The sequence below is a fragment of the Coregonus lavaretus genome (assembly GCF_964263955.1).
Source record: "Coregonus lavaretus genome assembly, chromosome: 2".
NCBI lineage: Eukaryota > Metazoa > Chordata > Actinopteri > Salmoniformes > Salmonidae > Coregonus > Coregonus lavaretus.
Window position 1 is genome coordinate 58,989,291 of NC_139989.1, and position 25,216 is coordinate 59,014,506.

The window sequence follows — 25,216 nt, forward strand, 5'->3', positions numbered from 1 at the left end:
GTGATGTTCAGTCCAATGTCATATTAATAATAAGGGCACGAAACGGAAAACTTTTCAAAACGTTTTACACCAGAAAACGCAAAGTCTAGGTAGCCCCTTTCTGTTTCAGTCTGTTTTCATCTTGTGATGCCTAATGAACATGACCCTGAGCCAGGGTCAGCACCAGGACCGGGCAGAGTGCCATTGTGGGGCCACAGCCCTCATCCGGACCCAGTTGCCTGGTTGTCACATGGCCTGTTAATGGGAGAGACCAGGGCACGTATGCATGGCAGCCTCAGCTATGATGTGCGTTCTGCCTTGGGTCCAATTAGTGTGTACGTGTGTGTGTGTGTTTGTGTGTGTGTGTGTGTGTGTGTGCAGCCCCTGTTATTGTGCACAATAGCAGCTGATTTGACCTAGAGCGTTTGGACTCTCCCAGCTCAACATGTCTTTGGTTGGCAGCTGCGTACTTAACCCTTTCCTCCCAGACTACTTCAGAGGGGACACGGTTACTACAGGTCACACATATGGCCAGGAGCTGGCTCGTGTTCATTATGGCACAGTATGGCAAAACATTTTGCAATGGAAATGAACACCTGTCCTCATTGGACAGGTTTCCTCCCTACTGAACATTACCCTAAGGAGAAGGAGGTTACCTGTTTGGTCAACTTCTGTGAACATTGTTTAAACATTGCAGATCATTTTTACTTATTTGTTTTTATTTATGTTTATAAACTGGGTGGTTCGAGCCCTGAATGCTGATTGGCTGACAGGCGTGGTATATCAGACCGTATACCACGGGTATGACAATACATTTATATTTTCTGCTCTAATTACTTTGGCAACCAGTTATAATCGCAATAAGGCACTTCGGGGGTTTGTGGCTAAGGGCTGTATCCAGGCACTCCGCGTTGTGTCTTGCATAAGAACAGCCCTTAGCCGTGGTATGTTGGCCATATACCACACCCCTTCTGACCTTATTGCTGAAGTATAAGATGTTGTTGACGAAGATGGTCGACATCTTACGTGCTCCGATCCGACTTTTCTTTTTTATTTGCAAAGGTTCTTTCTGTTTAACTCTGCGTTGTTGGGGAAGGGCTTGTGAGTGAGCATTTCACGGTACACCTGTTGTATTTGGCGCATGTGACAAATAACATTTGATTTGATTTGGTAGTTACAACAGTTTGAATACATAGCACTCAGAGTTGATAAAAGGAACATCATTATAAAAAAATACTGGTTGTGCTTTTCAGTAACTAGGAGGGAGTTTCTCTTCATTTATGTCCCCTGTTTGATCCAGATATTTCTATGTATGTGTTATTATCTAAGGGTGAGTACATGTGTGTCGTTACCATCTCTACCCAGAGCTGTATGCTCTCCTTCTTCCCCTCCTCCTCCCTTCTCATTCCCTCCACCATCCAATTTAGAGCTGTGCGTGGCGCCAGGGCGGCCCGGCCAATTCCCACACTCCACCCGCTCCTGTGCTGTCAGGTCCAATCAGAGTCCAGATCTGGGTCCCAAATGACACCCTTTTACCCATATAGTGCCCTACTGTTGACCAGAACCCTATGGGACCTGTAATGCTCTGCATAGGGAATAGGGTGCCATTTGGGACGCAACACGGATCTACATTGATTTTCAGCCACCTGTGCCAGGCCCCTCGTTGCTACCCCAGGCCAGCATACCCCCCCCCCGTCCTTCGGCCCCGGGTCGGCCACTGTCTCCCGGGGCAACTGTCACACGTTGCGCTGTGCAGGCCATTTGTCACCAATTGTCAGCGTTTAGCGGGGCAGTGGTCTGTGGCGGGATGAGGGGATGGCTCTCTCTAATAGGATGAAAAAACTGCCCCACTGGGAGGAAGCTGGGCCCTCAGATCGCGCTGTGTGTGTGACACTGTGTGTGTGTGTGTGTGTCTCAATCTGCCAGGACCTCAGCCCAGTGTGTGTGTGTGTGTGTGTATCATTGGGATGCAGATGGGAAAAATGAAGCCCATAAGACAGGCGGACACACTCCCTCCCTGACACACACACAGTACGTAATAACACCAATCATACTCACACAGTTACCATTACCTTACTTGATTTTTACCATGGCATTTTCTGTTTTGGACTTGGACCTGCCAACCCTATATTGCCCGGGGCAAGGTATTTGTTAGCATAGTGTGTTAGTGAGGGTGATGACCTGTTTATTTTGTTTCAATAACCAGAGACCTTTTAAGAATGTCAGGGCCTGGATGGCATTAGAAGGAAGGGCGCGGTCCTATGTGTGTGTGTGCGTGTGTGTGTGTGTGTGTTACATGTGAGTGTGTGTGTGTGAGAGAGAGTGTGTGTGTGTGTAGCCCTGAAAGTTCATCTTACACAAGGAACACACAAGTTCATCTTACACACGAGAAGAGAAGAGAAGAGAAGAGAAGAGAAGTGAAGAGAAGAGAAGAGAAGAGAAGAGAAGAGAAGAGAAGAGAAGAGAAGAGAAGAGAAGAGAAGAGAAGAGAAGAGAAGAGAAGAGAAGAGAAGAGAAGAGAAGAGAAGAGAAGAGAAGAGAAGAGAAGAGAAGAGAAGAGAAGACAGTGATTGGGGTGGGAGGCAGAGTGAATGTTACTTCCTGCTTAAAGGCACTATGTGATATCCCAGGAGTCTTCACTTCTGATCTTCAAACGATAAGATAAACCCTCCTGTTGTAGGAGTGGGATGTCAGAGAGAGATAGAGAATTATCTGATCAGTTCATCTTATTCTCATCCGAACCGTGCATGCAACTGTAACGCAAGTTCCCCAAATTGATCCATTATGGATCTGTGCAGATCCATTTGCTGTCTTGGTAGTGCTATTGACTGTATTTTGCCTCCGTCATGACTTTGCCTGCAAACAACCAGTCATATTTCACAGTATAGAATGCCGTTTCAGACATCAGACTTTATATACTTTAGGATTATGATGGCTCCATGTATTTTGACCACTTTTATCTGTTCGCCTGCCAAGAAAAGTTGACCAGTGTTGACAGTGAAGACTAAAAACCTGCACCTTGTTATAACTACCTGACCCATTCTAAGTTGGTCAAAGACGCTCAGATTCCCTAAAGGTGCCACTTTTAGGCCCCCACAATAATTTAGTATGCCGAGGCCAACCCGGGAGAAATGTCTTTAGAAAGATGCCTCTAAACAAACCTACTCTTCATAGGCTGCCAGGTAAATGTGTTGACTTGGCCGTGAGTTCTGGTGCCTCCAATTCCAACGATTATAAAAATATGACGCGTGCAATATATAGGAGCATGTGTGGGGTGGGGAGTTGTGTGTGTGTGTGTGTGTGTGTGTTGTGTGTGTATGTACATGTCTGCGTCTACTGTGTATAGATGGGAGGTGTTTCTGGCAGACTGCTGTATTGCTTGGTGCCTCTCTGCTCTCCTCTAATTGAGCTGCAGGGGGCTGGGGTGGGGGGGGGGGGGGATGTCCTGAGTACTCCCCTAGCCCCCTCTCCTGCTCTCCTTCCTGGCCACAGAATGAAGGAACAGCCCCTGGGTCACGTTTTGCGGATCAGCTGGTGTAAACACCATCTCCCTGGCCTGACCATCCCAGGATCCCCAGGTCCCATATGGAAGAGATCAGCACGGAGCAGAGCGGCATGACGTCTGCCATGGTGCGGCCAGGCGGATCACATATACCCCCCGACACCCCCAAGCAGCCCCTCCTAAAAACCACATCCAGATCTATCAACAGGGCCTGCAACCTGGCAAGCAGCATGGGTCCTGGGTGCTCCCATCACTGATGGAGGTGTGGGGCTAGCCTGTTAGGAGACAAGGGGGGCAGTGGTGATGGTGCTTTCAGTTACCTCACTCTGTCTGCAAAGCGTCTTCTAAGCTACCAACGTGTTAATAAACTGTACTGTGTGTGTGTGTCCTGTCTTAGACCATGATGCCTTAGCTGGCTTAGAGACCAAAGTGAGAGGAGATGAACGGAACCTGGTACAATCATCCACCATTGTAGGGAGCAAATATGGATTCAAATAGTTGTTGTTTTGTTGTTAAATTGTTGTTGCATGTCTGGCGCAATAGAACCAATGGAATAGTACCAAAAGTGCAAACTCTGCCCATCTGGCATTCCAGAAAGGCTTAATCAAACGCTCAAATGTATTGAAAATATTTCAAATACTATTTGAACCCAGGTCTGCTACTCAGGTCTAATACATAGGGAGTGTCAGGGATTAACGAACGGCCAGCTGTGTAATTACTGGGCTGGTCGCTTGCTAGCTCGGCACTCGTCACGGATGACTGATTAGGGATTAACTCATTAACCTCTGGTCCTGACTGACCAACGCAATTAGGCCTCGCGCCACAATGAAGACCCAATCAAGACCCAATGAAGACCCAATGAAGACCCAATGAAGACCCAATGCCTCAGTCAGTGGTCATATGAATGGTGGTGGTGTCGGGGGGGGGTGAAGGGTGAATGGTGGTGGTGTTGGGGGGGTGAAGGGTCAATGGTAGGGAACTTCAGTGCTGGTGATGACAGACGGAGGTGACACAGGCACTGATGTAGACTCTTCAGACTCGTCTTCTCCAGGGCTCATGTTACTAATATAAATAAATAAAAATACGACTTACAGTCATGCGTGCATACATTTTTAAATATGGGTGGTCCCAGGGATCGAACCCACTACCCTGGCATTACAAGTGCCATGCTCTACCAATTGAGCTACAGAGGACCCCAATATGGTGGACAGACTCTTCTTCTCCAGGGCTCCTGTTACTAATATGGTGGACTGACTCTTCTTCTCCAGGGCTCCTGTTACTAATATGGTGGACCGGCTTTTCTTCTCAAGGGCTCCTGTTACTAATATGGTGGACAGACTTCTCCAGGGCGTCTTCCATCCTCCAGGGCTGCCAGGGTGGGCTCTGAACAACGCTTCCCATCTGGAGGCAACCTTCTCTGTGCCCGGGTGCTGTGATGGATGGGGAGGGCTCACCAGGACATCCAGCTGACCCAAGCTTTCCAGAGGGGGATCCAATCAATCACCCTCTCCTGTCCCATTGACAGGCAGTCCTCACAGGAGGACCATGGGTCAAGGACTCTGTCATGACTGGACAGCTCTAACACTTCTATGGGTTTTAATCTAATCACATCAATTGTTCCTTTATGAGGATGAGTGTGTGTGTGTGTGTGTGTGTGTGTGTGTGTGTGTGTGTGTGTGTGTGTGTGTGTGTGTGTGTGTGTGTGTGTGTGTGTGTGTGTGTGTGTGTGTGTGTGTGTGTGTGTGTGTGAGTTTGGTGTTCTGTCTGTGTGCTTGTTGCTGTCACTAACTGAATGTAATGTTAATCATGCAAATAGTTACACACAGGAACACTGTTGAATGCTCCCACTGTTTTATACGCTTGGAGATTGGAGATGTCACAAATGTTAAAAAGTCAACTTTAATTTACCGTAATCCCTTGTTTTTTCAAATTGCTGCAGTCTCTGGAATTTGTATCATGTATACTGTGCTAATGGCGATACAAAAGAACTGTAACAGAGAGCACTGTACAATAAGGCAAACTTAGCAAATGAGGCATTTGTGGTAAGTACATGTGGGCCGTCATCTTTATGCACCTTTGCCATTGGTCTTTTGACCAATCAGATCTTTTGCCAATAATAACAACACACAGTAATACCTTAACTGATACTGCACTTTGTTACATCTGATATTTAGTTGGAAGAGGAGTCCCTGGGAAAAATACATTTTAGCTGTCGAAGTGGAATGTCAAGGCTATGTCGAAAAGGAAGATTTCTCTAAAGTTGTTTCAGAGAACATTTCAGTCACTTAATGTCTGGATGCAGTAGAAGTTTGCCACATTTTTTTCCTCCTAGACCTAGTCAAACATAGCCTGGTCACAGATCCGTTTGTACTGTCTTGCCAACACCTATGGCCATTGTAGCACCACACAGATCTGGGTACAGGCTACAGCACCACCGTCATGGCTGAAGGACTTCCCCCTGTGGGCCTGTGTCTGTCTCTCTCTCTCTCTGGCCCAGGCTGTGCCTTGCCTTGGCGCTGGAGTCAGTGAGGAGATTACGTGGCCTGTCTGTCTGCCTTCTGGAGCTCTCAGCCTCTCAGGGATTGGGTCTTTGTGGGGCTGGGAGCGGAGGGAGTGGAGGGAGCTAGAGCTGGTTCTGAGCATGCCCACGAGAGAGGGGAAATGCGTTTGACATACTCTCGGCGTACACAGTCGGAGATGCTGGAACAGCAGGATACGATTAATGACCACAGAATAAGATTGTTACAATATGGCTTCCCTCGCTTCGCCCCCGCCTCCTTCCTTCTCCATGGGCCTGTCATATTTCACTGGTCTGGGAGAGTGTGTGTTTAGGAAGGGGGGGTCCTTTTATTCCTCTCTTTTTGTTGTCGCTCCTTCTTTCATGCTCTCTCTCTTCGTGTGGCCCATTGATATGCAGCAGTGCCTTCCTGGATCTGGTGCATAAAACCTTTCAAATGAGGAGGTTTGTCCAACGCTAATCCAGCATTAAAGGGATAGTTCCCCCGAATTAAGTGCATATATGAATTCAGGTTCCGAATGCAGCGTCATAACAACTCACTTTAAGGCAAACAGAAGTTATAAAACATTATTTACATATGTCCTCCATGCCAATGGTCTCTGACTGTGAGCGAGATACTCTGTGATGTTTAGCCTGTGTTTGAAGTCTAAGTCTGCTCACTTCCCTCTCTCTCTCTCTCTCTCTCTCTCTCTCTCTCTCTCTCTCTCTCTCTCTCTCCTCTCTCTCTCTGACAACAGTCACCCAGAGCTGTGACAGCTGTTTGTTTGATTTAATCCCACGACCACAGCCACCAATGGTGTTGTATTCCACTGCTCAGAGCATGAATAGAATAGAATAGAATGATGTTGTATTCAACTGCTTACAGCACTGATAACACTCTCAGTCCAACCCTGCACTCGTAACACATTGTAAAACATTTGTTGTATAATAAATAAACAGAGGTTTTAACACGAGGGCACATGTGAGAAATGGGATGAAAAATCTGGAGGCCAAATGTTACTGAGTCACTACGATTGTTACGGGTGAAATTTTTGAGCGGTCCTCAGAGCTTTGAGGTCAGTTTCTCAGACCAAAGGGTTAGGGCATGGATGGAGGAATCTAGGAAGGAGGGAGTAGACGGAGGAGAGGAAAACAGGCTGCAGAAGGAGAAAAACCTTAACAAGGTGTCGAACAGGCGCGCTGGATCTTTGCACATGAGCGACTTGCATAGCTGGACCCGTGCTGTGATGTTTGTTGACACGTCCAGGGACAGAATTCCGAAGTTTTCACAGCAATCATCAATCAGGAAGAGGGTTGATTTTTCCCAGGGTCAGGAAAGCTTCTCCCGGCCTCCCGATTGGCTTCTGCACTGCAGGCCTGTATGCGAGGCCAAAACATGCCAACTCAGCCAGTTGCCATGGCAACATGTGGCAATGGGTTGGTAGGCTGGCAGGGGTGTTCCTCTGAGGCTTGGTACCAAGGGCCCTTGGCCCCTCTCACAGCAAGTTGACCATGTAAGCCAACAAATGTCATAATAGGGAAAGCATTTATATACATTTACTCTAAATAAATATAATATAATGTAGAACAGAACTTGCAGAAAACGAGCACATTTTAACACATCGTTCAAATTCGACAAAATTGTAACAAAGCTATCTTCTTGACTCACATACATTGCATTCCTTCTAATAGGAGATTACTGTAGCTATGGATACATAACTCTTTCACTTGACAACCCAGATTCCTACTGGCTTCACTCTCTCTGACATCTCTCCTGGAATTTCACAGCAGGTTATGGAATATCATCTTGTTGAGCGAGAGAGAGAGCGAGACAGAGAGAGAGAGAGAGGAAGAGAGAGAGAGAGAGAGAGAGAGAGAGAGAGAGGAGAGAGAGAGAGAGAGCGAGAGAGAGAGAGAGAGAGAGAGAGAGAGAGAGAGAAGAGAGAGAGAGAGAGAGAGAGAGAGAGAGAGAGAGAGAGAGAGAGAGAGAGAGAGAGTGAGAGAGATCTACACAACTCTAGTTACAGTGTCTGGCAGGTCTAGCTCCCTCTTTGGACACTGTACTCTCTCATTCATTGTGGGACTCTTCCCTAAAATGAGAGATTTGTATTTCTCCTCTTATCTTACATGATCTCTGGTCAGACACCTGGCATATATGTCTATTTTTCTTCCCTGTCTAATTTCTCCAGATGTATTGGCCTGGTCGCCGCCTGTCCTTCTCTATGTTTTGATATGGACACAGGACAGGTCTGCAGGGTTAGAGAGGCCTTGATATCTTTAACCCTCTCTCTCTCTCCATTTTGATCTAGCTGCCTTTCACTTCTCTCTCTCTCTCTCTCTCTCTTTTCTTTTCCAATGCTCTTCTGTTTAGACATGATGAAGAAATGAAGACCTGTCTGTATCGCTCTCTTTCCATTTCCCCTCTTTCTTTCTCTCCATCCCCTCTATCTGCTGTAGCCCCAGTTAGAAAGAGAAAAAGGGATCCTATCCTTTCTTTCTTTCCTTCAGGGTGAGAGTGAGAGAGAGAGAGAGTGAAAGAAAGAAAGAAAGAAAGACAGAAAGAAAGAAAGAAAGAAAGAAAGAAAGAAAGAAAGAAAGAAAGAAAGAAAGAAAGAAAGAAAGAAAGAAAGAAAGAAAGAAAGAAAGAAAGAAAGAAAGAAAGAAAGAAAGAAAGGAAGGAGGGGGGTTAAGTGTTCAACATGTGGCCGACCCCATCACCCTGAACATGTGCTCTCGCTCCACACACCTGTTCCCCCAGCTGCTGCTGCAAAGCACTCTGGGTCATGATGTTAATTCCATGTTACTGCACTGTCGGAGCTAGAAGCACAAGTATTTCGCTACACCCGCAATTACACCTGCTAAACACGTGTATGTGACCAATACAATTTGATTTGATTTGATTTGTAAAAACATGTAATGTTCCCCTCCTACAATTAGCGTCTCATTAAAGTCTCATTAGCGTCTCATTAAAGAGTCCCGTGGAGAGTCCCTCTGAGGCAACTGTGTTTCAAAGTGTTCCCTTCTGCACAAGAGGATAAGGCTGTGAAAAACTGCTGATGTTTCTGAGGTAGAGTTGGAGAGCACTCATCAGCCTGATGTTGCTGAGGTAGAGTTGGAGAGCACTCAGCAGCCTGATGTTTCTGAGGTAGAGTTGGAGAGCACTCAGCAGCCTGTGGAGTAAACGATAAGGGAGCATGCTGTGGAGAAAACCATTCCCCCCTCACACCACTCTCGCATTTGCACTTTTCCTGTAGCCTACTTTTGTCCAGCTAATAGCCTAACCACACTTTTAGAAAAGGGGGTTCCAAAAGGGTTATTCGGCTGTCCCCATAGGATAACCCTTTTTGGTTCCAGGTAGAACCCTTTTTGGTTCTAGGTAGAACTCTTTTGGGTTCTATGTAGAACCCTCTGTGTAAAAGGTTCTACATGGTACTCATAAGGGTTCTACCTGGAACCAAAAGGGTTCTACTTGAAACCAAAAGGGTTCTACTTGAAACCAAAAAGGGTTCTTCAAAGTGTTCTCCTATGGGGACAGCCAAAGAACCCTTTTAGGTTCTAGATAGCACCTTTTTTTCTAAGAGTGCACCAATCAAACAACATTATGGACTAACCGTTAAAATCCTGTGTTGCTGCATGATTATTTTGCTATGACAATAATGGTCAATTATTGTAGCTCCATTGTAGCCTACTGTGATATCATTCTGTAGTCTGGGCCCTAAAGCTTATTGTCGCCCAGTGAGCCAACCATGATGAATTGGAGAGTGCCTCTGTAAAAACAACCCTTGGAACATTATAACTGTCCTATTAGCCTCTATTCTCACTGTGAGTATAAACTAATGCCTGTTACAGTGAAGTGAAATGTTGTCAAATTAAAGAATAACCTTAATATGGATAGAACCTCTGAACTTCTGTTATTCTAACCCTTCCTTTGTGTGTGTGTGTGTGTGTGTGTGTGTGTGTGTGTGTGTGTGTGTGTGTGTGTGTGTGTGTGTGTGCACGTGTTTGCGTGCGTGTGTGTGCAGAGCTAGCATGGAGGAAATGAGCCTATGAAGACCCCTCATTGACCATAAGGATTCTGCCCCATACTTCAGTAAGCCCTTTCCCCAGAGGAAGAGGCAATAGTAGAGATGAACCATGTCTGGACACACATGTTGGAGTGAAGTCAGTCTTACCAGCGGAGGAGGAGGAGGAGGAGGAGGAGGAGGAGGACTACAGGGGTGTGAAACGAAACTCCAAACAAAACAGTCAATGGTTTCTTACACACATACACACAGTACAAACCCCCCCCCCCCCCCCCCCAGAGTGTGAGCTAGAGTAACTGCTTTACTGCCAGGTTAGAGAGAATATGTCTCTCAGGAATCTGCATTCGCCCCTCAACTTTACTTGTACATGTTGGTTGAGGGATTAACTTGTTTGCTGAAGGGATTTGGTCTGCCTGGTTGTCCAACATTGGGAACAGAGAGAGACAGGAAGTGAGTAACTAAAGATATGGTTGCATAGGAGAAGACTGATTCTCTGGGAATTGGCTTGGTTCACTGTTGAAGTAGCTGCGAGAACCAGTCCTCCCCACCCCCACCATGTATACACACATACACGCACACGCACGCACGCACACACACGCACACACACACAGTTCACTTAGCTGATTGTTTTTGCCACCACTTTACAATTAGTTTTGTTGCTCCCAGTGTTATACAGGAGGGCACAAACCATAATGGCCCTCCCCAACCTTGTGTCCACATCCCACTATTGCAGTGTAGGGGCAGTAGATACTGCTCTGCCCTAGGAAAGGCAGCAACTCATTAGACTTTGTACAGGAAAGTGCCTTTCAGTAAAAAAAGTTTTTACCACAATACTGTGGTCTAGAATAGACCAAAACAACTCAACTTCTGTTTAAAAGAAAACTCCTCCCAAAAACCATCTTTTGGTATTTGTTTCATTAGTCTAATGTTGATATAGTCCCAAAATGTGTTGCATGTCAGCAATCAATCGAGATAGCTTTCAAAATACAGAAATACAGTGAGGGAAAAAATTATTTGATCCCCTGCGTTTGCCCACTGACAAAGACATGATCAGTCTATCATTTTAATGGTAGGTTTATTTGAACAGTGAGAGACAGAATAACAACAACAAAAATCCAGAAAAACGCATGTCAAAAATGTTATAAATTGATTTGCATTTTAATGAGGGAAATAAGTATTTGACCCCTCTGCAAAACATGACTTAGTACTTGGTGGCAAAACCCTTGTTGGCAATCACAGAGGTCAGACGTTTCTTGTAGTTGGCCACCAGGTTTGCACAAATCTCAGGAGGGATTTTGTCCCACTCCTCTTTGCAGATCTTCTCCAAGTCATTAAGGTTTCAAGGCTGACGTTTGGCAACTCGAACCTTCAGCTCCCTCCACAGATTTTCTATGGGATTAAGGTCTGAAGACTGGCTAGGCCACTCCAGGACCTTAATGTGCTTCTTCTTGAGCCACTCCTTTGTTGCCTTGGCTGTGTGTTTTGGGTCATTGTCATGCTGGAATACCCATCCACGACCCATTTTCAATGCCCTGGCTGAGGGAAGGAGGTTCTCACCAAATATTTGACGGTACATGGCCCCGTCCATCGTCCCTTTGATGCGGTGAAGTTGTCCTGTCCCCTTAGCAGAAAAACACCTCCAAAGCATAATGTTTCCAGCTCCATGTTTGACGGTGGGGATGGTGTTCTTGGGGTCATAGGCAGCATTCCTCCTCCTCCAAACACGGCGAGTTGAATTGATGCCAAAGAGCTCGATTTTGGTCTCATCTGACCACAACACTTTCACCCAGTTCTCCTCTGAATCATTCAGATGTTCATTGGCAAACTTCAGACGGGCCTGTATATGTGCTTTCTTGAGCAGGGGGACCTTGCGGGCGCTGCAGGATTTCAGTCCTTCACAGCGTAGTGTGTTACCAATTGTTTTCTTGGTGACTATGGTCCCAGCTGCCTTGAGATCATTGACAAGATCCTCCCGTGTAGTTCTGGGCTGATTCCTCACCGTTCTCATGATCATTGCAACTCCACGAGGTGAGATCTTGCATGGAGCCCCAGGCCGAGGGAGATTGACAGTTATTTTGTGCTCCTTCCATTTGCGAATAATCGCACCAACTGTTGTCACCTTCTCACCAAGCTGCTTGGCGATGGTCTTGTAGCCCATTCCAGCCTTGTGTAGGTCTACAATCTTGTCCCTGACATCCTTGGAGAGCACTTTGGTCTTGGCCATGGTGGAGAGTTTGGAATCTGATTGATTGATTGCTTCTGTGGACAGGTGTCTTTTATACAGGTAACAAGCTGAGATTAGGAGCACTCCCTTTAAGAGTGTGCTCCTAATCTCAGCTCGTTATCTGTATAAAAGACACCTGGGAGCCAGAAATCTTTCTGATTGAGAGGGGGTCAAATACGTATTTCCCTCATTAAAATGCAAATCAATTTATAACATTTTTGACATGCGTTTTTCTGGATTTTGTTGTTGTTATTCTGTCTCTCACTGTTCAAATAAACCTACCATTAAAATTATAGACTGATCATTTCTTTGTTAGTGGGCAAACGTACAAAATCAGCAGGGGATCAAATACTTTTTTCCCTCACTGTACAGCCGGTATGTTGCATTTTCCTCATACGATGCTGTGTTTTGCATCATATGATGCAAAATACATCATACCGGCTGTATTTCTGCATTATGAAAGTCATATATCTTGAAAATGTGATTGCTGACATGAAAAACATTTTGGGACTATATCAACATTAGACTATTGAAACAAATACCAAAAGATAGTTTTTAGGTGGAACTTTCCTTTAAACATCTCTTTGTGGATTGTATCGTTTTAAAGGGATAGATCATGACATTTAAAACTTGCTGGTGGAGTGAATTACATAGACTCTTGGTCCAAGAACACAAACATTAGTTGGCAGTGGCTAAAACCAAAGTGTGGATTGCAAGGTCTAAGGAAACCACTGTAATGTTGTAACATTGGTGAACTATCCCTTCAACCATCATGTTATCACTCTGTTTCATTTCCCCATTGTCCTTCCTATTGTAATATAGATGCCAGTCTACATTCCAGAGATATATATTTGATAAACCTTCTGCAGTTTGATACACCTAGAGTTATGCCTCAAGTATCAACTACCAGAGCTCAGCTTACACCTATTAAATCTAATGAATAGGTGATATCAGTTTTGCTGCCATTTTGATACACACAAACACAAATAAACGATCCATTGGGGACAAGTATTGTTAAGTGATATGTTTGGCCGAGATGTAGTAGTTAACAACAAGAGTTATTAGAGACAAACTAGGCTATAGTACATAGTGGTGATGGGTGGGTGTTAAGTATTAGGAGACGGAACTTTGACTGTCTCTCAAATGGCACCATATGGGCCCTGGTTAAAAGTAACACACTATATAGGGAATAGGGTGCCATCTGCGATGTGCACATTCCATTTTCAACAGCTAATTGGAACCAAATGGAAAGATGGATGGAAAATCCCCAAAATCAAATTACTATTGTAAAGAATCCTCCTTAGAACAATGAAGGATAATAAGGATATGAAACAAAATCCTTCATTATTTACAGCTAACTCTTTCTAGCCATCTATCAAGATACTCCTGGGTTGAATTACAGCAATGATATAATTTCAGACAGTTCCTGTGGCCATTAAGGCTGTTCTATGCTTTTATACCAGTTCTGTAATATGTTGATTGTATCGCAAATCTTTCATATCAGGTATTGTAATCTTACAGTCTGCTCAAATGAGACACAGGCATGAGGAATAACATCTTGTTCTAGGTTAAAAGTACAGTACAGTAAATAAGCCTCCAACTAAGCCACGGTGCCGTACTGTGAGAAATCTGTCCATTCTGTTAGGTGAAACATGTTGATCAATAGGAGAATGATGATTTATCTGTGTCTACCCAATGTAGATAGTTTGTGTGTGTGTATGTGTATGTGTGTGTGTGTGTGTGTGTGTGTGTGTGTGTGTGTGTGTGTGTGTGTGTGTGTGTGTGTGTGTGTGTGTGTGTGTGTGTGTGTGTGTGTGTGTGTGTGTGTGTGTGTGTGTGTGTGTGTGTGTGTGTGTGTGTGCATGGGTGGGTGTGTATGTGTGTGTGTGTGTGTATGTGTTTTGGCCACTAGCTCCACCACTGTGCTCCACCCCACTCCCAACCACCCACCTCTCCCATACACTGGCCGGCCGGTCTGGACCACATGAGACCCTTAGACACACTTAATGAGATTATGGTAATATCATTTATCAGCACTGACCTGGGGCCTGTGCCAGGTTCCTTCCACATCCTGAGTCAAAGGCAGGGAGGAGGGAGCACACACACACACTCGCACACACACACATACACACACACACACAGTGAGCTCAACATGGCCTGGCCTAGCCTGGACCCTTGGCGCAGGGGGATTTCCTCATGGGGCGGCACAAGATGGATATTAAGAGGGCAAAGTCACACTGGCACTTCCTGAGCCTGAGTCCCAAGTGGCACCCTATTACATATGTAGTGGACTACTTTTGACCCGGTCCTACAGGGATTAGGGTGCCATTTGGGATGCATATTGGGTCTAAGGCTGTGTCAGAACACTAGCTGTGTGCCTGCCTTATCGTAAAATAGTGAACAACAGTGAAGTTCTGGTATATGAATCCTATAGATAGCCAAGTTATCGTTTCTCATTGTGTATTTATTCCTCGTGTTTTTTCTCTCTGTATTGTTAGGAAGGGCCCGTAAGTAAGCATTTCACTGTTAGTCTACACCCGTTGTTTACAAAGTATGTGACTGTAGTTATACACTGAGTGGACAGAACATTAGGAACACCTGCTCTTTCCATGACATAGACTGACCAGGGGAATCCAGGTGAAAGCTATGATCCCTTATTGATGTCACTTATTAAATGCACTTCAATCAGTGTAAATGAAGGGGAGGTGACAGGTTAAAGAAGGATTTTTAAGCCTTGAGACAATTGAGACATGGATTGTGTATGTGTGCCATTCATAGGGTGAATGGGCAAGACAAAATATTTAAGTGTGGTAGTAGGTGCCAGGCACACCGGTTTGAGTGTGTCAAGAACTACAACGCTGCTGGGTTTTTCACGCTCAACAGTTTCCCGTGTGTATCAAGAATGGTCCACCACCTAAAGGACATCCAGCCAACTTGACACAACTGTGGGAAGCATTGGAGTCAACATGGGCCAGCATCCCTGTGGAACGCTTTTGAAACCTTGTAGTCCATGCCCCACCGAATTGAGGCTGTTCTGAGCGCAAAAGGGGGTGCAACTCAATATTAGGAAGGTGTTCTTAATGTTTTGTAACATCAGTGTATATCCTGATGGTAGAGATGGTGATGGAGGGTGTAACTTGAGGTTGCCATACACAAGGTTGCTGGTTCGAATCCCATATCAACCCCTAATCACATTTCTTACCCCTAACTTTAACCAGTTGGAATTACTTTCCTAAACTTAACCAATCACATGGTAGACTTGAAGTCAGTCTAGTTTGTCATTCACTCCCACCATAATACTAATCACCAGATGCAGCAAGTTGTCAACTTGAGGGTATTGTTCCCTTGGCAACACCCCTCATGACTGGCCAGCCAGTGCTGGCTTCTGGTTGTGTGTGTGTGTGTGCGTGCGTGCATGCGTGTGTGCGCTGCGGGGTTGAACTAAGGACCATTTGAGCACCGTGATTTAGATAGAGTTTCCTCTAGGGGCTGTGTGTTGGTTTTAGCCTGTCTTTTATGGAGTAGCCGGCCATTGAAAAGCAACCTAGATGGGGGTGGGGGGGGTGGGGGGGTCAATTCAAACTGTCCCTTGTGTTCAGTCCAAATGGGGGGAGTTGGCTTGGTAGGAAAAGAGAAAATGCAAAATTGAGGAAGTTAACGTTTTAGCTTTAAACATTGACTGTACTGTACTAGACAGCTATGAAAAACGAATACTTGATGTTAAAGACACGAATAAGGATGAGGCAGTATTGGGAATTGTGAAATAGATGTTGAAGTTTGTATTCAGTGTTTGCCCCAAGGATGTTTCAGAATGAAAGAAAGCTTCTAAGTTCCTGTTGCTTTTCATTTCATCCGTTGTGCAGTGTAATGAATATGCAACAACACACACCACTTCAAAACAAAAGCAGAATATCAATTTAGTTTTTTCCTCTTTCATGTTCAGCACTTCCATTGAAGACATGCAAACACGTGCCCCCCCCCACCCACACACACACATACAAACATACACTCCCCCCCCCCCCCCCCCCCCCACACACACATTCTATCACTCCCTCCAAGGTCCCCAGCCACAATATGGTTGAGGTCTGTAGTCTGTGCTGTCTGTCTTGTTATGTCACTTCGTTTTGATGTTTTATTGTTGTCCAGTCTCCAAGGGTGATTGGCCAGATTTGGTTCCTTTCATTCCCCCTTCCTTGTTGCCCTCAGAAAGACCACCCATTGGGTTCGGCGGGGTCAGGCGTCCCAGTAGAATATTAATGGCCTCGTCCTGGGAGAACTGCCCATGGAGAGGCAGAGAGATGCCTGTCTGGACAATAAAGAGAGAGAAAAATGTGGTCTTGTTTCCGATCCTCCTCAGGAACATTCATCAGCCCAATCCTGCTGTTCGGGGGGAGGGGGGAGCACTGGGACCGCCTCCATACATATTGACAAACTGGACTGAGCTGCTGCTGTAGACATGCATGTCTCACACACACACACTGACATGGCTGAGCTAATCTGCTGTCAATGCCACCCTAAACCAAGGTCATGTGGGTATGACGTGGAAGGAAGGACCATTTGCCACTGTGATAAAATGCTTGAGGGAAGCTCATCATAGATTAATGCAAATTAATGTATTATTTTCAGGATTATTAACAGCATTGTTGATGGGATACCTCCAATCTTGTTCTATTTTCAACAGTCAATCATCTCTACTGTCACAGTAAAGCACTGTAACAACTGCTTGATGTAATAAGGGCTAGTAAATTCATTTGATTGAGATTGACTGATCCCCAATGTTTTTATTTCCTTCAATACAAGTACTGTTGTCTTGCTTTGCACCTAAACCTTCTGTAGGTGTAGGGGGACGTTTCCCTTAGATGCTGATCTTGGATCAGTTTTGCATCATCTCCACTATGGGTTAAGGTAAGGATTGGGGAAGGGCAGCTGATTCTAGATCTGTACCTTGGGGAAAACTTAACCCTGGATTGTGAACGTATTGCCTTGTATTACGTATTCATTGCACGTCCTTGTGGGCGGCTGTTGTGAAGCTGATGGGTTGTGTCCCTTACTCTGTTTGTCTACTACTGGGTGAAGCCTCCAATGTGGTCATGGCAGTGCCACTTCAATGAGTCCCAGTCATGCTAGCAGCAAGAAGGGAAAGCCTCGCTGTCTGATGTCATTTCCTGCCTGTGTCTGGGCTATTAAGATGTTACGGCACATGACTAATCTGATGAAATCCAGTGAAAGTCCAGTTTTATTTCAGGCTGGGCAGCATCCTCTGTTACAGCCCACAGTACTGTAATGATCAGGGACTATGTTACAGCCCACAGTACTGTAATGACCAGGGACTCTGTTACAGCCCACCGTATTGTAATGATCAGGGACTCTGTTAGAGCCCACAGTATTGTAATGACCAGGGACTATGTTACAGCCTACAGTATTGTAATGATCAGGGACTCTGTTAGAGCCCACAGTATTGTAATGACCAGGGACTCTGTTACAGCCCACAGTATTGTCATGATCAGGGACTCTGTTAGAGCCCACAGTATTGTAATGATCAGGGACCCTGTTACAGCCCACAGTATTGTAATGACCAGGGACTCTGTTACAGCCCATAGTATTGTAATGACCAGGGACTCTGTTAGAGCCCACAGTATTGTAATGACCAGGGACCCTGTTACAGCCCACAGTATTGTAATGACCAGGGACTCTGTTACAGCCCATAGTATTGTAATGACCAGGGACCCTGTTACAGCCCACAGTATTGTAATGACCAGGGACTCTGTTACAGCCCACAGTATTGTAATGACCAGGGACTCTGTTACAGCCCACAGTATTGTAACGACCAGGGATTCCGTTACAGCCCATAGTATTGTAATGATCAGGGACTCTGTTAGAGCCCACAGTATTGTAATGACCAGGGACTCTGTTACAGCCCACAGTATTGTAATGATCAGGGATTCTGTTAGAGCCCACATTATTGTAATGATCAGGGACTCTGTTAGAGCCCACAGTAATGTAATGGCCAGGGACTCTGTTACAGCCCACAGTAATGTAATGACCAGGGACTCTGTGGATATTTCTGTGCATATTTCTGGATGACTGTGTGAGATTCTGTTTCACACATGCATGCACGCCACACACACACACATGGTAGGAGTGTGTGTTGATGATTTCCTCAGATGTCTTGGACATTAGTCCTCTCTCACTTATTCTCACCTTCTCTCTATCCTGTTTTTGAGAAAAGGCGTCACATTGAGGTCCAGAGCCAGGCTGCTGTTGGGAATTGACAGGATTGGGAGAAGAGGAAAAGCTAAACCATGTATGATACCATATCAGTAGAGTAATCATTGTTACATCTGTGTTCAATAACAATAATATAGATTACAACAAATTCACTAATTACTTTGTGTTTTTCTGTACAATCTCTCCACCTCTATTTCTCTTCTATCCCCTTCTATCCCCTCTCCCCTCCCTCTCTCCCCCACTCTCTTCCTTCTCTCCCCCTTCTTTCCGTCTCTCTCTCCCCGCTCTCCCTGGTTTTCCTCCTCTCCAGTGGACCATCCTCAGCTGCTCTCCCCTAACCCCTGTCGCCTGCCCCCTCATCCCCTTGCCCCCCTTAGCCCCCTGCCCCCCTATCCCGCTGCCCTGCTCCTGGTCTGGGCCACTGCAGAGAGGCAGTGATAGATGTGTCTCAGGGGATCTCTGGGGGTCTCGGCAGGAGGGGGTCCAGGTCTTACACAGTCTGCTGCCTCCTGCTGTGGGGAAGAGGGAAAGAGGGGAAGCTGTCATTAACCAAAAAGCAGTTCTACATAACCAGGCTCGTGGCAAAAGCAGGTCAGGCAGACCACCATCCCCAACTCAGACACTACTGTTAATTACATTACCACACTGCAGACACAAGACATCGGCTGGGATTCTAACACACCTTTAAAAGTCAAGTTCAGTGTGGTTTATTTGAGTCCCGGCCCTGGTGTGTTGGGTATCTTGTACAGCACTGTTTCATTTCCCAGTTTTTTGTCTGATGTCATTGGTGTATTATATTTTACGTTTCGGCACTTCTTGGATCATTCCACTACCTCTATGCCTGCCTATGATGCACAATTAAAGTTCCCTATACAGGGCCAGTATAGTATTCATTCATCCCACACTAAGGCAGTGCACATTACTGGTTCCATGCCAACTTGCAAGGCATGACAACGATAGAAGAGTTGTCTACAGCACACACTATGAGACCAGGCTTTGGGCAATCAGCCAGTGAGTCCACAGATCTCAATATACATTATAGTGTAATATGAAATAGGGGTTGAGTGCATTCAGTCCAGTCTGTACAGCCAGTCAGTGAGGTAGTGAGGCGTAGTGGTGGGTTGGTGGTAGAGGAATTGATCCAGTCCACTTGACGTGAGGACAGAGATGTCATCTGAAATCCTACCTCTAACTTTCAACATGAAAGCAACATTCTCTCAACATGAAGTTCCCCAACCTAGCCACTGATTGTGTTTACATTGTCATTGATTTATAGAGGGTGGCGCAATCCCATTATGGTATGGCTGGTAATGAATAAACATCATTTTATGTGCAGTTTGTTTCTCTAAGCAGTGGGGTATACATGTTCGGGGAAGGGGTGTGGACATACATCATCCCAATAGGCCGTAGTAATGATGGCCCGGTGACCTCATGGTCTGGGAAGCCTGCAAGACAGGATGAAAGGAAGCTAGTAGCTAGTAGCTAGTAGCCCCTGGCTCACCAACCAAGGTGTAGGAACATAAAGAGTCGAGCAAGCTGACAATGTAAACATATTCAGGAACTCTAGGGAGGACAATGGAAGTTTGCTTCGAAAATTATTTGTAGTCATTTGGATGGTCCATCTGTAGATGCTCATACAATCAACAAACTATCTGTTGATAAGCAACTGCTTGCTAAGGTTACGGTTAGGGTTAGGGAAAGGTTTAGAATAAGGGTTAGGGTTAAGGTTAGGGTTATGGTAAGGGTTAAGGTTAGTGTTAGGGTTAAGGTTAGGGTTATGGTAAGGGTTAAGGTTAGTGTTAGGGTTAAGGTTAGGGTTATGGTAAGGGTTAATGTTAATAGTTTGTTAAAACCTTTTGGATATTCCTTCCTCAGGGTATTTTACATGACAAATGAATGTCACATGTTGGGCTTGAGAAGTTACACACGTAGGCCTATTCTCATTCTACAGTAGTATTATCTATGTAGTTGACTGGTTACAGCATAGGAACTGGCTAGTCTATTTACATTTATTCAATGTTGTACTTCACCAAATCTTACTATTGTGTTATGTTTTGTTTCTACTTTACATTTAATCTTACATTGCTTTTCTTTCTTTTATGAAATAAGTTTTTTTCTCGCGTTTGATAAACTGCCGTGGTTCTGCAGTGGTTCTGACCTCCTTTTTAATGTGATTCTAAGTCATTAGATGACGTCTCCATCTTACTGTTTTCTCTCAGCATGAGTCAACTTCCCTTATAAAGCATTGCATTATGGGTATAAAGGAATCCCACTGCGCCTAAGTTGACATGATAGAGATTTCCAGAAATGTAGTCGATAAAACTGTTCAGCCCCCTGCTAGTGTGCATGCACATACTGTATCTAAAATAACATTCTCTGAACATTTGAAACAGAACCATAGAGTTTATTTTCAATATGTTTTATTTTTATTGCAAACAATATAATACAAAAGATAAGCTTCTTTTAAGACAATGGCATGTTTTACCTAGGAAAAGAAGAATTCAGTTGAATTACAAAGATGCCAACATGAGAACTAAGATATGGAATAGAGAATAAAGAACATCACTTTTTTCAAAAACAAAAAAGTATGCTGGTGATTCTATAGAAAGACATCTTCACACTGCAGCCACAGCTCCAATAACCATTAAATCCATATTTGTTAGAATGAATAAAACAACTTCCAGTTTTTTCTTTTTTAGATATTTCAGATCAAGTTTGATCATAATTAGAAGTAAGCTGTACACAACTAGATCATCAAAATAACTATTTCAACTGAAAACATTTACAAATTATAAATAAACAATTTGTACCACATCGAAACAACTAATCCATCTGCGGAAAAGTTATTTTTTTCTCATCTCAATTAGTCGCTGCGGAATTAAAAAGGAATAAAATGCAAAATAGTTATTACTTTTCAAATAAAATTAATTGCTAATGAATAAATTAAAGAGGTTAAGACTGGAAGGAATAAGAGGCCAGAGGAACGACTCAACTGGAAGGGAGACTGCTTGGGGTCAAAGGCCACTTCCTGTATCCCTCCAGAGACAGGAAGTGAGAACTCAGCTGTGGTTTCTAGGCTCCACTGCGGTGCTAGCATCGCTAATGTAAAGAGCCTCTCTACTGTGCTTCAACAGGCACCAATGGCATGAAGGCAATACAAAGCATTTCTCAATCACATCTAGCAACACAGTCAGTAAGGCCCCTGGTGTAAGTATATGGCACTTTCTAATGCTATTAGCATTCCCAACACAATAACGACAAGAAAATAGCGATACTTTGTCTAATTCACTGATGACATGGTCACATAGTAAGTCATGGCCATAAACTATTTAAACACCAGCTTTGCTCAGTTCTTATAAGATCTCATAACAATTACAATAAGATATATACATGAGAATCAAAGCGGAATGTATTAAAAGAGGACAGGCAGTGAGTAAAGGGATTATTTTCTTTTGACTTCCTGTTCCTGTACAAAAATACATGAGCCAGAAGTAAGGCCGCGGAGGACGTTGTTCACCTAAAGCGTCTCTTCCTCATTAAACGTATAAATCCCCCGAAAGATATAGTACCAAAATAAAGTTCAGAACACATACACAGTACATACTAAAATATTCATAACAAATATATCCTCACAGAGGATTCCTCTTTTCAAAAACGAGTTTCTTTTAACATTATACCTATAAAAATATAATCACAACTCCGAGCATTAAAAAAGGCACTGTCGTGAGCCGTTTTTCCGAAGATAATAAATGTTCAGTACTTTAAAAAAGTCCTTGAATGTTTTTCTATTGGCGGTGGAGGGTGTGTTGGTGTAGAGGCCTGTAGGCCCGCGAGGATTCTGGGAGATAAGAGTCTCTGGTAGGAGATGGGTTCTTATGGGACAGTCTGTGCTAAGGACTAAGGGGTTGACCTCTAACTTCTGGCCTCTCAGGGCCTGGAGAGCTGGGTGTAGACAGGCTGCTGCTCCCAGTGCTGTGGACTGTGGGTCTGGGTGGGCACCGAGGGCACTCCGGTGGGGTCAGCGATGGGGGTATACATGGGCCTCTGGCTGGGGCTCATATAGCTGCTGAAGGAATAGAGCCCTGAGCCTTGGGCACCTGCATGGCTATAATAAGAGTTGGCGCCGCCCTGGTGATCAGAATAGTCATACTGTGTGCGGGTGATGGAGGGGTAGGATGAAGCGCTGTAGTGCTGCAGGTTGAATGAACCATAGGTGACGTGCTGGGGAGGAGAGCCCTGCTGCTCACTGTAGTGGCTGGGGCTCAGCTGCTCCGTCTTGATCTGAGTGGTTCTCCCCTGGCTCTGGCCTTGCTCTCCCCCACTACCTCCACCTCCACCCAGGGCGGCGAGGGAGTGCTGCTGCTTGGACATCCAGCCGTGGCCTCCAGCACCCACCTGGCCGATGGAACTGGCGCTGATGCCTCGGTAGCTGCCCGTGTAGCCCGTCTGGGCGCCGTTGACGCCGGCGTGCCCGTGGGGCGGCAGGTACTGGTCAAACTCGTTGACATCGAAGGCTTCGATGTTGGAGATGACGTCGCTGCTCAGCTCGCCGATATCCACGTCCCGGAAGTCGATGTTTAGCTGGCGGCCCGTGCCCTCTTGCAGGGGGCGGCCCTCGCGCTTCAGGTCGGCCTTGCCCGCAGCCAGCTCTGTTTTGGGGGTGGTCGGTGGTGTAGGTGGGCCCTGGGACTGGCCTGGTGGTCAAAAAATAAAGCAAGAAAGAGTTAATCTCACTGCACACCATCATGATATTATTGACACAATTGATGCAACCATGGAGCTAATAAAGATATGCTTTAAGATTTCGGAGTTTCCCTCCATGAAGGGAATGGTGTCATTATCTAATGTGCTTTAACGAAAAATAGATAAGTAGTAAAGACAGGTGGTAGATTTGCATGATGGCTTGTAAAAAACACAAATCATTGACAGGTGTGTCAGTTCATGAGGGCCCTAAAGGCATTGAAATTGTTTCGTTTCGATATTCACGTTTTGAATAGGATAGTAGAGGCATTTCCAATATAAAGGATATATATATAACTACTTTTTTAATTTCACCGGCATAATAGTGATTCCCATTATACTATAAAATTATTATATCGACCAAAAGCAAGTATTATCTAGAACGACAATATAATGAATTGTTCGAATGAATTATTCTTACCTGAATGTTCACCGGGTGAATGCACTTCGCCCATGCTGGACGCGGGCGAGTCTGCTTGCTGGAGAGCTTTAAAGATGTCACCGGAAGAGATGTGGGTTTGCTCGCCGTCCTCTGGTTCGCCCTGCCCGTTCTTCACGGATTTTCTCCGTCTGGGCTGGTACTTGTAGTCGGGGTGATCTTTCTTGTGCTGCACCCTCAAGCGCTCAGCCTCCTCTACGAACGGACGCTTCTCGCCTTCGTTGAGCAATCTGGAAACAAGTATTGTATTAAATGACACGTTTTTCGAAGTGTTGAAATAAGTATTCTTATAATTATTAAGATGTTATTATTATATCCCAATATTTGAAAACGACTAATTCGAATCGAAATTATGCACATATCCTACACTATTGAATTGCACATGTAGCTACACACCAGACATCTTTCGAAATAATTGGTACACACTGCTATTTATTCAAGCTTTATCTATGAAGCCATTTTTGAATAGCACAAATATTAGTTGATCAAGTGAAAATCTCCTCAATGGCGGAGAAAAGTGACGATAAGGAGTTGTAACATACCTCCAGAGTTTGCCGAGGGTTTTGCTGAGTTCTGCATTGTGGAGATGTGGGTACTGGTCCGCCAGTTTCCTCCGGGCGGCTTGAGCCCACACCATGAAAGCGTTCATAGGTCTCTTGACATGAGGCTTGTTTTTGCTGGAGCCGTTCACTCGGACTGGCATGGGCACCAAGGTCCAGTCGTAACCCTTCAGCACCTGAGACACTGCATCTCTGATACATACAGGGAACTTGTCTTGGTCAGCCTTCTTGAACTCGCCGAGCACGCCGTCTGGACCCAGTAATAGATGATTATCGGACGGCCTGGTATTCTCGGTGTCGGAACCGGAGCCGGACGGGCACGGCGAGCCGACCGAATCCTCAGACATGCTGGGGCTTGGAGCGTCAGAGAAACATTTCTCCTGTTCGTCTGTCATCTTCAGGAAGGGGTCGAGTAGATTCATGCGAAAAAAATTACCGCTGAGCTAATGCAATGAATTGCTCTTGGAGTGAAAAAAAATCCTTCCTTTCAAGACTTTAGAATCCAACTGCTGCTGTGCCCACGGGCTGCAATGAATGTCACTGAGTTCGATGCGCAAATTGATTGACAAAGCTGCACTCCTGCAAACTGTCAAAATGTTAATGTGAAGTCCTTTCAAAAGTCGTCAATTCAAAGCACGTTTTCTTGCGACCCGATGGAATAGGCACGCTGCAAATGCCCTCTAATGTATATTTCTCTTGGAATTAAAACAATTTCTGACATAAAGGCGCAATTTAATGTTCGCGTCAAACTTCCAAGATCATTGAGAGAATTATGAATACACTTTCAGTGCGAAGCCTGTATTTATAGACTGGTCCAAGTCAGGGTGGAAGCGATTGGGTGAACATTTTTAGGAGGCGGAGACGAAATTTGACTCTGTGCTCCCCCCAATCTTTAGTCAACAACAGAGAGAGAGGGACTTAAATAATATTAGATAAAATAGGTTAATTTGTTAAATTCTTTCAACTTTGTCGAAAGATGTACATTGATTCAATAATTAATGTGTTAGTATTACTTCATTCATTTA

General features: G+C 44.9%; 1 protein-coding gene across 1 annotated transcript; it reads right to left on the bottom strand.

Annotated features, from left to right (window-relative positions):
- Positions 1-20,844: 20,844 nt before the first annotated feature.
- On the bottom strand, positions 20,845-24,969 carry LOC311143913 (transcription factor Sox-9-B-like). The gene is made up of 3 exons (XM_084179789.1): positions 24,174-24,969; positions 23,614-23,861; positions 20,845-23,146 (listed from the first exon to the last, which is right to left on the bottom strand). The coding sequence occupies exons 1-3, from the start codon at positions 24,611-24,613 to the stop codon at positions 22,380-22,382; spliced, it is 1,455 nt and encodes a 484-aa protein (XP_084035915.1). The 5' UTR covers positions 24,614-24,969; the 3' UTR covers positions 20,845-22,379.
- Between the last annotated feature and the right edge of the window lie 247 nt (positions 24,970-25,216).

Coding starts and splice junctions, on each gene's coding strand:
- LOC311143913 (XM_084179789.1), bottom strand. CDS start 24,613: ATGAATCTACTCGACCCCTTCCTGAAGATGACAGACGAACAGGAGAAA. Junction 23,862..24,173: donor ACCCTCGGCAAACTCTGGAG/GTATGTTACAAC, acceptor ACTTGTTTCCAG/ATTGCTCAACGAAGGCGAGA. Junction 23,147..23,613: donor TTCACCCGGTGAACATTCAG/GTAAGAATAATT, acceptor TTTGACCACCAG/GCCAGTCCCAGGGCCCACCT.